Genomic DNA, 12,485 nt, shown 5'->3' on the forward strand with positions numbered 1-12,485 from the left:
AGAAACTTTTCATGGGAATTATTTATTGAAATTAACCCTAAATTGGGAGTAATTTTACATCAATGTATCATAACCAAACATAAATATCGCCTACCATGCAAAATAATACTCTTAAAAAAAAAAACATTACATTTCAACAGATTTATTTGGAAGTAGAATTTACAATTATTCAAGTTGAGTTTCATTGAATTTGTCAAAAATTCAATGAAACTCAACAATATTTATAGGGGTTTTCAGTTTCCCCATGATTGTATAACACTAAACACTAACTAAAAGAGCCATTTTTGACTGTCTTCACTTTAAGTAGTGCAAGAAAAATTCTTAATTGTTTGTGTTACATGAAAAAAGTTGATTAAAATACATAACAATTCCCCAAAAAGGCCAATGTTAAATAAGTAATCAGAAACACAAAAGCATTACACTCAAGTAGGTATAGGTCAAGGTCAGTCTTTCATGGCTAAAGGGAGCTAGCTTATCAACATCTATAGCAGCAATACAACCCTATATTAAGACACTGTATAGTCCATAGTGTGACATTTCAAACACAGCCTTTGACATAGTTATAGCCTTAATCAGCGGTTTTCATGCACTTTCTCACTTTGCAGAACCATTTTTGTCCAGGTGTGTTTAAGAAAGGGATTCCTCCACACACACACACACACACACACACGCGCACACTCTCTACAGGGCGAGGCCTCATGATTCAAAGAACATCTAGAGCTTGCATGGACATGCACATCCATCACTGGAGCATAGGAGTATGATGGTCTTCTCCGAATAATGAATTAAACATAGCCAAAGGCTCACTAAAGGTATGCAGTGAATATTTGATCACTTTAAGGGTGTATGTTTTTCTTATAACATATTAATATGCTAAGTCTCTCATTCTGAGGGAGAAAATGTCCAGAGGACAGGGCACGCTGCTGAAGCTTCTTTTTTGATTTATTGGATGTCAGGACCGGCACTCCTCGTCGTCTCTTAATGCTCACAGAGTGAGGCCTCCCCCGTCTAATAGAGCCCAATGTGTGATGCGCTGTAATGTAGGGACTGTGGACAGCAGCTAAATGGCTCCACTAAACTATTGTCACCCCATGGTGTCCCGACTGTGAAGTTTGCCAGCTTGCTTATTGTGCTGAGCAAGTCCTACACCCTTGACGTGAGCGAGTGCTGCTAAAAAACGCACCATCGTGATAAAAAATGCATCGGTGGCATTCTGAAAATTAGTCCAAAGGCTTGATGCATTTTCTGAAGATACAGGGTTTTAATGTGACGCAAGAAATGTGCCTGTACACCCCCAGGGGAGAGGGGGGGCTGTGTGAGGTTGATAGATTATCACCCAAACTGTTTTTGCTTTGCAGCCTAAATGCAGAGCAGGGTTTTGGAGTAAAGTGTACATGTCAGGGTTGGGGTCAATTACAATTACGTCTTCAATTATCCAAGTTCAATTACAACTCAATTATGAGTACGGTGACCTGCAGTTTGTAATCACAATTACTGAGTTTTTAATAAATAAGCCCATAAAACATATCCTCCCTTTTGTGTTAGCTTTCTGTTAGCATCTCCTTTGATTAGGGGTCATTTTGACCAATATTTTAATCAGCTGTAAAATACACTAAAAAGTATTATCTGTCATCTCATTTATTTGTCATCTCTTGGTTACCTTGTTAGGCTTTTTTATCCATGAAAATGTTGGTATTAATATTGTTGCTGTGGGTCAGTATACCACTCGATTTAATTTTTTTTCCATGGTAAAATGATCCTGAAGAGATGTGACAGGTTGTGAGAAAAGTTGATATGAAACACATTTTAATAATTGTAAACTATACATATGTGTGATCCACAGAACTGTAAAATGGTTCCCCAGTTTTGCATTTAATTAAATTGTAATTAAAAGTTTTTATAGAATTTCCATGAAATTCCATAGAATTACAAATTCAATTCTCTAAACTGAATTACATTTAAATTATGATTACAACAGAAACAGATTTTTTGAAGTACAATCTCAACGATAACCAGAATATTGGCAAGTGAGGATGCAGGTGCTGGCCCAAGTCGCACTGTACTAGCTTAGCATTACCATTAACTAGCATTAGCATGAATTTGCATTAGTATTAGTATTAAATAGCATTAACATTAGTTAGCATTTGCTAGAATTTGCATGAATTTGCATTAGCATTAATATTAACTAGCATTAGCTAACATTAATATTAGCTTGCATTAGCATTAGACAGCATTAACATTAGTTAGCATTAGCTAGAATTAGCATTAGCTAACATTAACATTAGCTTGCATTAGCATTATCTAGCATTCGCATTAGCTAGCATTATTTTGTTAAGCGCACTGAGATGACTGTTGTAATTTGCGCTACATAAATAAAGTTGAGTTGAGTAGCATTAACTTTAGGACTAGCATAGCATTAACATAGCATTAGCATACCAATAGCATTAACCTAACATTAGTATTAACCTGGCATTAGCATTAGCCTATTGTTAGCATTTAACCTAGCAATGACATTAGCCTAGCATTAGCATTAGTATAGCATTAGCCTAGCATTGACATTAACATAGCATTAGCACTAACCTAGCATAGCTAAGCATTAGCCTAGCAATAGCTGAACATTGGCAATAAGGTTGAAATGAGTAGAACTAGCCACATAGCTGTGATTGGATGACAGCAGGAAGTAACTGTTTTCTGTCTGCACAGATCATCCCTGGGAGATTATCTAAGCCGAGGACAGGACAGCCCATCCTGCTACTCTCCTCCCCCCTGTGGAGAGGACCTCCAGGAGGACCACAACTACAGCACGGCCAAGTCTCCCAGCAGGCTCTGCTCCTCAGATACAGAGCCATCCTCCCCTCTGGACGACGACATCATCGCCGTGGAGATCCAGTCAGACGTGAAGACGGAGCCTCGGGAAATCCCGCTGGATTCTCACATCACCGCAGCCTCCGCCTACATTTCCCAGCAGCCCCTGCGCGGGCAGAGACGTAACTGGGGCGCGGGGGCGGGGACTCTAGCAGGGAGCAGTTTGCCATGGACCAAAAACCGGGCACGCGGGATCAGCGACACGCTGCCCCTGAAGAAGCGGCGCGCGGCAGCGCTGGAGAAGCCGGAGAGCGACGACGAGGAGATGAAGGAGGCGGCGGGGTCGCTGCTCCACTTGGCGGGGGTCAGAGCCTGCCTCAACAACATCACAAACCGCACCGCCAAGGGCCAGAAGGAGCAGAAAGAGACCCTGAGAAACTAAAAAAAAACCCTCCCATTTAGAGCAAGAACATGCAAAAACACACTGAGAGAACACAGCTCAAAGCACGCACACACATACACACACAGACACACAACAGGTAACGTTACCACAGCAGTACTCTCAACGGACACTCGTCATCTCCCTCTATCTATCTGCAGGGCATTAGGTGAATCCTACTTATTTGTGGCAATATCAAAAATCTATGTTTTCCTACATGTTCAGCAACACTAACATCAATGGGTATTTTTCATACATCTCTGTTGTTTTTCTTGTTTCCAAGGGGATGAAAGCCATAAAAAAAGAAGAGTTAAAAAAAAAAAAAAAAAAAAGTACATGTTTTGTCACTAATCTGGACACGTCGACAAAACCAAGTTACCATAGTTTCGAAGGAGTGTTACAGTGGCAGGGAACGAGGATGGCCTGTGTTTGTCTTTAACCTGTTTTGTTTCTATGTCGATCTGTAGCAATCTCTCAGTGATGCCAGCAAAAAAAAAAAAAAAAAAAAAAAAAAACGTGGCACGGCCGATGAGGCATCTCCCGGCGCGCTCGCTTAGCATCACTCTCCTCACATCCACGAGCACAAACAAGAGACTGTGCCAAAGATAAGCGACCAGGTTGCGTCATGTAGCCGATTACGTAGAGGAAAGGGGGGGGGGGGGGGCATAGAGCTAGAGAGAGTGACCTTAAGTGTCAAAATTGTAAAACCCAATGTGATTATATATTCATGCACTTCTGATTATTTCACACCATTTTTTTTTTTTTTTTTTTTTTTTTTTTTAGAAAAAAAAAACAAACAAAAAAAACACATGATGGGTAATGACTTTTTATTTCAAGAGCACTCATAGTATTTAAGAATAAATATATCAAAAAAAAACAAAACAAAAAAGTCATGTTATCTCCATAAAGATGGAGAGTGTGCCGGGTCTGAGGCAATATCTCCTTCATTTTGTCGTCGTCGTTGCATAATTGTAAGCCTCCATTAAAAACCTGCTCCTGTGTCCGTAGTTGTAGACGAACTGGTATAGATACCATAGCTACCAGTAGCTACCACCCCTTCCAACTCATCTGGGACATCAAAGAACTCTTCACATGAGCTGTGGGTTTAGATTTTTGCGTTGGTGTCTGTTCTCTCCCCCCCCCCCCCCCCCCCCCCCTCACTCTACCCTCATAAAGATAAGCAATTTGTCCCACGCGGACAACTCTGTAAAAAGGTTAGAAAATATTTTATTTTTTTCCTTTTCTTAATTGAAGCAATTTGACCTGCAGGACTTTTCTCAGTTATATTGCATGGGTGCTTGTAAATAAGATAAAAAGCAAATCTTTTTTATTCAAAGATCATGTAAGATAAACGATGTATTTAGCATGAAGCATGACTTATTTTCATATAAACCTTGATCCTAGTGGAAAGAAGAAAAAAAGTTTTGCCACCAATTCTTATACCCGTGGTTTTATTAGAGCTTTTGGTTGGTTTTTTTGTTTGTTTTGTTTTGTTTCCTTTGAATCTTTTGGGGTTCGTGTTTTTTCTTCCGAGCTGGTTTTCAAAGACACGTCTTCAGGGAGGAACGTGGTAGATTATTGAGACTTCTGAAGCCCTACGTAGGCTAACGTAGGCCAGCTCAATCGCCTCTTTAAAGGGTGGGCTTCCGTCTCCTTCTGCCTGTACAGTGATTTTTAGGTGTTTAATGTTAAACCTGCCCCACCCTAAGGTGTTATTCCAGAACACGTCTGTGGAGTGTGTGAGTTTGTGTGTCCAGAGACACACACACCCTTTAACATCGTGCCTGCCTGCCTGCCCTCAGTACCTCTGTTGTCATGACAGAACGTTGCCTGTCTTTATTTATAACAGTATTTTAGGTTGGTTTTTTTTTTTTTTTTTAGGGATTTGTTTTCTTCTCCAGTGTGTAAATGTACATGTGTCTTTATACCTTCCATTGACATTGTTCAGTGTAAATGTTTGAATCACACGGGCATGGGGGAAACTCTGTTGTTTATCCTGGAAGAACCTCGTATTTCCAAAAGTAAAGGCAACTTGGGGAGAATTTAAACAGCAAAAAGAAAGTTAGAAGGTGGTTTCTTAATTTCAATGCAGTATTTTGAGGATTGGGCCTGTTTCACAAAGACAGCTTACTTAATCTTAAATCTAACCTTCCACCCTTGGTTGACTGACTGTGGAGCCACTAAATTCAAATGAGATGTTTGGATCATTAATCTGTAATTAACCTGGAACATCACTTACATCATCACATACTAATGTTAGCATACATTTATCATAGCAGCGCAGTTTAATTTAGTATTTATATCTATGATGCAGGAAGTGTAGCAAATACATGTATCTATTTATTTCAGACCTTTTTCTCTTGCAGACTTTTTAATGGTTTCATTTTTCTTTGTTTTATTTTATGACATGGCACAACTTATCAAATATTTGAATTAATAAGGTTCAAAAGTGATTTTTTTTTAAATAAATACAAAAAAAACTATTGAATTTAATTCATTTGAAATTAGATGAAGTAAAGTTAAGTAAAAAAATTTATTAAAAGTTAAAAAATAAATAAATAAATAAAAAATGCAATCCTGTTACATTCGCTAGTGCAGTGGTTCCCAAAACTTGAAAAACAAATTTGTTTTTGCAGTCAGAGAACTTTATTATTATTATTCTAAAATATGTGGTTGTACATTTTATATTATTTTTGAGTTTTGAAGAATAAACTTTTTTTTTTTTTCAATAATTGTCAAAATTTCTACCCATTAAGCTAACAATTTGTTGTGATGGAGGGGTCCCTCAAAATGTTTCATTCTTTAAGGGGGGGCGCAAAAGAAAATAAAGAAAACCACTGCACTAGTTTATTGACAATATAGCCATTGATTGATTGATTGATTGATTGATTGATATACGTTGAAAAATTCCAGTAGAATATAATTTAACTTTAAAAAAAAAAATCAATTCTGTTACATTCACTAGTGCAATGGCTTTGCTGAACATTCAGCATTACAATTATTATTATTATTGTTCTAAAATGTATTTATTTATTTTTTTCAATAATTGTCAAAATTTCAACATTTTGTTGCAAGGGGGGGGGGCTAAAAAAACGTTTATTCTTTAAAGGGGGGGTGCAAAAAAAGGTTTGAGAACCACTGCACTAGTTACTATATAGTGATTGATTGATTGATTGATTGATTGATATACGTTAAAAAAATTCCAGTGGAATATCATTAAACGTTAACGTCTTAGTGTTGCCTATTCATCTCAACATGCTTTTATTCTGCCTACAATTGTTAAGAACCCTGACACTTATCATAGGTAAATAAATATTGCTGTCATAATGACTGTAACAAACCTTAAAGGTTTATTTAAAACACTAACAGCAAGACAGTGACTGATACACACTATTCCTGAATGGTGGTTCTCTGAAAACACTGCTGTCGCTCATTTATCATAAGTACACAACACGCATCCAGTGTAAATGTTTGCAATTAGGTTTGGAGTTGCTCAGAAAAGCTTTAAAGATGGAAAGTCCTATCAGAAAGAGATAAGCTGGCGAAGCGTGGCCATTAAACGGAGTGACTTTGTGCATTCCTTTGACCGATAAACAGCCAGTTTAATTTGACAGATAAACAGACACATGATAAACCCTAAGAATTCATTCCACGGGATAATGAATGACAACACACTGAAGGATAGTTTTGGCCCTGCTCAAAAAAAGGAATGTTTGCATCTAAATCTCCTTTTAGAGAAATACTTTTTTAGGTTTTTTTTTTTGCTTTTATGTTAGCAGGTCCAATGTGTTCTGATAGCAGCTATGCAGGTAAAAATGTAATAAAAGGCAGAACTAATTTTAATAAGTTCACCTGATTATCAGATTTTGGATTGATGTTGAGTTAACAGCCCTGTCAGTCAACTGGGTTTGCTCACAGTGAGCAGGTTAGTATCACTGATTGGTTGCCATGGTAGCAAAGGATGAAAGAACCAAAAACTTGCAGCTTTGTGAAACAGAGCCCTGAGGTTGTTCCTTTCCTTGTATTTTTTTTTTTTTTTTTTTTTGCCACTCTGCGCCGTGTGTACGTTCTCACTTCATGTCAAGAAAACACTAATTGAATTGTTTAAGGGTAAAACTGAGCTTTGGTGTGAGAGGTGAATTAAACGTTGCACTGCCCTGTTTTTTTTTTTTTTTAAAGCAAGAAATGCATTTAAAGTGTTATTTTGTCTGTTCTCCAGAGATGCCTAGGAAGAGAAGAAAAAAAAACTCAGTGAGGCTGCAGCAGTGGAGTCAGACGTCGTCCCTTCCACTGCTACAGTCTTTTTTTTTTTTTTTTTTTTTTTTGCCACCTGTAGCATGCATCACTGGCTTTTATATTTGCACGGTATCCATGACGACGTATTTTAAAGAGAGACCGTTGGTGTTCTCGTGGTGTGTGTGCCATCCGTTTCTCTGTCTCGGGGGGGGGGGGGTCAAGCACTCTGCTGTATTTGATGTAACAATCCACTGTCGTGGTGAGTAATAGCATGTTCACTTGGTGAGAGGCTTGTCAGGCTTGGGGTGGGGTGGGGTTGGGGGGGGGGGGGGGGGGCAGTTTGTTGGTTTGGTACCTATCTTTTTTGATTCAGTGACGAGCAGCAGAGCTGAACTCCTGACCTGCGAGTCCTGGTAAAATCAGAGCTCGCGCCACATTAAAAAAAAAAAAAAATCGAAAGCAAAGAAAAACACACTTCACTGCCGGAGTCGCCCCCAACAGAACAAGGGTTTATTCACGTCTGCCAAAAACCTTCTAGAAAACGCTCTCAAAGAAAGTGGCCAATTTTTGTTTGTTGATATTTTTACATGCCTTTTTTTTTTTTTCCTGTTGGGCTTTCCTTTCCACAATACTGCCATGTGTCTTTCTCTTGTTTTACTGTCGGAGCTAAAGATTGGAAAGCCATAGGTTAGAGATGTCAAATTGCAAAACATTAATTCGTAAGATGTGATGCAGAGTATACACCCAAGGTGTTATCTTTCCTTTTTTTTTTTGTTTTGTTTATTTGTGTTCATTTTTCTCCTTATTGTGCAATCATATTGCCAAAGAATAATTTTAAGACCTATTTCATCACTTCATGTAAATATCAACGTTGTCCAATACCGTGGCAAAAAAAATATATAAATGTTGTTTTATTTTGTTTTCCATTTTCTGAAAAACTACAATGATGTTTATGTGATGTATTGTCTTCCAGTTGGTTGCAATAATAAAAAAAAAAAAATACAAGTTGCAGAAGATTAAATTGACTGATATTTTATTACGGGGGTAAATTATGAGACGGAGGTTCTTATTTGTTTAGAGGGAAAAACATCTAAATTATAGTTCATGCTTTACCTTATTTGTTTTTATGAGGTATTAAATCAATTCACATTTTTCCAACTTGTTTTCATCGTCTATCCAGATGTGGGTGAGGGAGTAAAGGGTTGCATAATGTTTTATAAGAGGTTATAATTCAATCTCTGTGCTTTGAAAACGACCACACTGCACTTTGTAGTAACTAAATCAATAACAAGGTGAAAGTGAAGGATGACTCTAGTGTTTTTTAACAAAAGGACAAGCAGGGGGAAAAAAAGCAGAAATTGAATAGATGATTGAATTCTTATTGCATTTAATTTGTGGCAAACGTGAAAAAAAACATATTTGGTGTTGTAACATATGAGTACAAGGTTTAAATTTGAATAACAGTGGCCTTTAAACAGCACATTTGTTCATTATAGTAAGGATTAGGCACAAATTAATATGCTTTTCATCAGTGATTATCAAACTTTTTTGCTCGAGTATCACGTTTCTCTTATTCCTAAATCCATGCATCCCCTTTACTCAGAACAATACGGAAAAACAAATCGAGCATAATGATGGAATTAACATATTTTGAATTATCTCATTTTTTTTTTTTTTTAAATAAGTGGAATGAAACAGTTAATGCCTCCTGAATAGCTTGGTTTGTATAGATTCTATCATTTCCAGTCATCTCCCGCCTTCCAGACTGACTATATGTTTTTGAAGATCTTATATTTCCTGTTCTAAATCATTTCCATCCGCATTATTGTGCATATCAATTTTTAACTAAAAAATAAACATTGTAAATTATAAATTTTTCACAGCATTTTCAATTTTATTCTCATGTGAACAATTGGAGCCAATGGAAAAAAAAAAAAAAAAAAAAAAAACGAAAGAGGGAAAAAATTAAAAAAAGAGGCCTTTTTAAACAGTTTTTCAACAAATGGAGCCTATGAAATAATGAATCATCTACTTGACAACATCTACAGTATTCTGTATTTTTTTTTGTCTTTATAGCGGCGTTTTTTTTTCTCTGCCTATACATGCTAACCGCTCCTGCCTTGTTTTGCCTAGCTAGAATTTGCTTTTAGTTTCTGAAATGGATTCAAAATATTTAAGACATTTGAAATTTTGCAGTGTTCTGAGATGTGGTGTATCTTATTATTACAATACATTTACATCAACTGCATGTTAAAATACAAACATTTGTTTTATGATACAATATCACATGCAGGTGCACCACTACCACTTTAACATGCACTACAGACATACGCGGAGTTTGATCACCCTAACCCTGGTGGTCAAAAGTTTTCATTTAAGTTTTCCTAAATTTATTTGAAAAAATAAAATTCTTATTATAATTTACATAATGTTCAAATATTTGAAGTGCCAAAAACACAGTAACTAGGAAATGATAAAAATGGTGATATAACATTCAAAGGTTCACAAAATAAAAGAAAGTGTCTATTTGTACGGTTGCCGCACGGACAACTCCCGGTGCTATTGGTACGTTTACCGAAGGACAAGTACGTAGCGTCTTAGGGTTAGGGTAGGTTATAACCCAATATCGTAACAAATTTTAGGTTTAGGGTTAGGTTTAGTCTTAATCACGGGACCTAAACTGACCAATGACTGACCTTTCACATGACCTAAGCTGGCCAATGGGAGGCACTGCGTACGGATCGAATTTGCTAAAGCTGTCACTATGTAAGGACAGCTTTACATCAAACTAGTAGTTTGTGTAAAAAAATACTACAGGCTCATTGAGCCCCCCCTGCTGCTCCTGCAGCCTTTGGCAGATTGCCAGAATGCACCGCGACCGAGCAAAAAGAACCAATCAGGGCCCGGGTTGTGTTTGACGGACTGTCTGACAGCTGTTGCTCACAGTCCCCGCCCCTTTACCGGAACTAGAGCGCCGTCTTTTTTTACAGTGTATGGTCTGGAGGAGGAGACTTTGGAAAGTTTGGACGCAGGGCAAGAGAGCAGCGGGGAGGGAGGGGGAGAGAGGGATCTGAGAGTTGCGGACTGCACCTTTAAGTTACAAGAAGTTGCTGAATATTTCATGCTGCATTTTGGATTTATTTTGGCGGGTCCATAATACAGCTTTAGAAACGTTACAGAAATGAGAAATAATAATAATAATAATAATTAAAACAGTTAGATACATTTCTTTTCATTCCTTATTTGTTAAGTGAAACTGGAGAAGTTCCATATATTTATTTGTATATTTTTTGCTGCCCCTGCTGGCAAGAATCTCAAACTCTACCTATGACTACAGAGCAACACCTTTACACTAAGAAGTGAAGCAATAGCTTTTCAGGTGTTTGGAGACTTTTTTTTTTAATTTTCTCTTAAGACTGACCCCAATCATTAACCTCACACATTCCCATCAACAAGGGTCTTATCATAACCTGCTGCTTCCACCACTTAATTATTAATTTGCCTTCTCTAATCGGTTAAGTTTAATTCTCCTGATTTGAGTCAAACTCCACTTCTCCCTGTGACCCCTCAGGGGAACAAGTGTCCAGTGTACCAAAGAATTCCTCCATGTCTTATCAGTGCAGTTTTGGAGCTGTAGTGACACTGAAAGTCCATTCATAATTGACGCTTGGACCAGTTAAAACTTGAGCCAGTGCCTCCACCACAACACAACTGGAGCTATAGCAGCTCCTCTGTTGCTATGCAACTAAAGCAAAAGACGAGTGTGTGGGGTGGAGGGTGTGTGTGTGTGGAGGAAAAAGATGAAAAAAAAAAAAAGTGTGTGTGCATTCTCCAGATCTTCACTGGGGGGATCATGTGACTCAGTTACAGATATTGAGACTCAAAGGTTCATGGACAATGTGCCACACTTGATCTCATGTTTTCAGATGTTGGATCACAGATTGGACAAGGGCCCCTAATCCTATTTTCCATATCATCTTCTCCTTTACCCATCATGCCATGCAGTGCAGGTTATGTGTAAAAATTACAACCATATCCTCATCAGGGTCAGGTGGGCCTTTATTTCAATCTGTGTGAAATAAATTCAGACGTGGTGACATTCCATTTTCCAGGAGCCACATTGGAGTGCTTAGTGGATTGATGCACAGAGAGCTGCGCGTTCCCTGGTCTATATCATCCATATCCACAGAATGACCAGCAAGGCAAGTTTCCATGGAGACAGAAGTGGAGGTAACGTTCCCTTGTCAGCTCCCATTTATTGCAAAGCTTTATTGTTTTTGGAAATATTCCCCCTGGTAGTCAGAGTAAGTGCATTTCAGATCAGCAACACAAGCCCCTCTGCATGGAGCTCACCCAAACACTCACTTAAATCTGCCTTTATTCAATAACATGTAAAACAGTTACAAGCTGCAGCGTGTGTGTGTGTGTGTGTGTGTGTGGCACTGAGTTTGTGTGCTGGCTCTTGTGCCATGAAGTGTGATCACTCTCTTGTGGTATCAACTTGTAATTACAAGAACAGTTACTTACATTAGTACATTAACCCTGTTATTATCCTCAAATATTAATAACACGTTTCACCCTCGGGTTCAATCTGACCCCAAAGATATTTGCCTCCAGAAAAAAATGATTTTCAGAAAAAGCTTTCGTATCAGACACTTTGTTAATTTGTCGAACACATACTGTAAATAACCCCTTCATAATGAAACCATGACCTGTTCTCTCGCGCCACCATACATTAGAATGAATTTATCTTTAATAGTTTTCATCCAAAACTTCTCGAATTTACTGACAACATTACTGACCACGTGAGTATGAACCCTATTGGTTGTGGTGATGAGATGATCTTTCCTGTAGCGCCACCATCAGGTCAAACTTTCAGTTTTTAGAGGTAGGCTGCGTCCAAATAGTCCCTCCTAACTCCTTTCCTATCCACTTTTCCTTGGATGACGTCACGGGATGAAGGAAAGGTGTTGGGAGTCTTTCTAAAGGAGTTAGGGAAAGAACC

At 38.0% G+C, this 12,485-nt stretch overlaps 1 protein-coding gene across 1 annotated transcript in view; it reads left to right on the forward strand.

Annotated features, from left to right (window-relative positions):
* ches1 (checkpoint suppressor 1) overlaps nt 1–3,759 on the forward strand; it is an 85,719-nt gene extending 81,960 nt beyond the window's left edge. Inside the window, exon 7 of the mRNA XM_028439755.1 lies at nt 2,704–3,759. Within this exon, the coding sequence (XP_028295556.1) occupies nt 2,704–3,247 (544 nt within the window). The 3' untranslated portion in view covers nt 3,248–3,759. The remainder of the gene's footprint in view (nt 1–2,703) is intronic.
* The last annotated feature ends 8,726 nt before the right edge of the window (nt 3,760–12,485 follow it).

This window comes from Gouania willdenowi, chromosome 24 (assembly GCF_900634775.1).
Source record: "Gouania willdenowi chromosome 24, fGouWil2.1, whole genome shotgun sequence".
NCBI lineage: Eukaryota > Metazoa > Chordata > Actinopteri > Blenniiformes > Gobiesocidae > Gouania > Gouania willdenowi.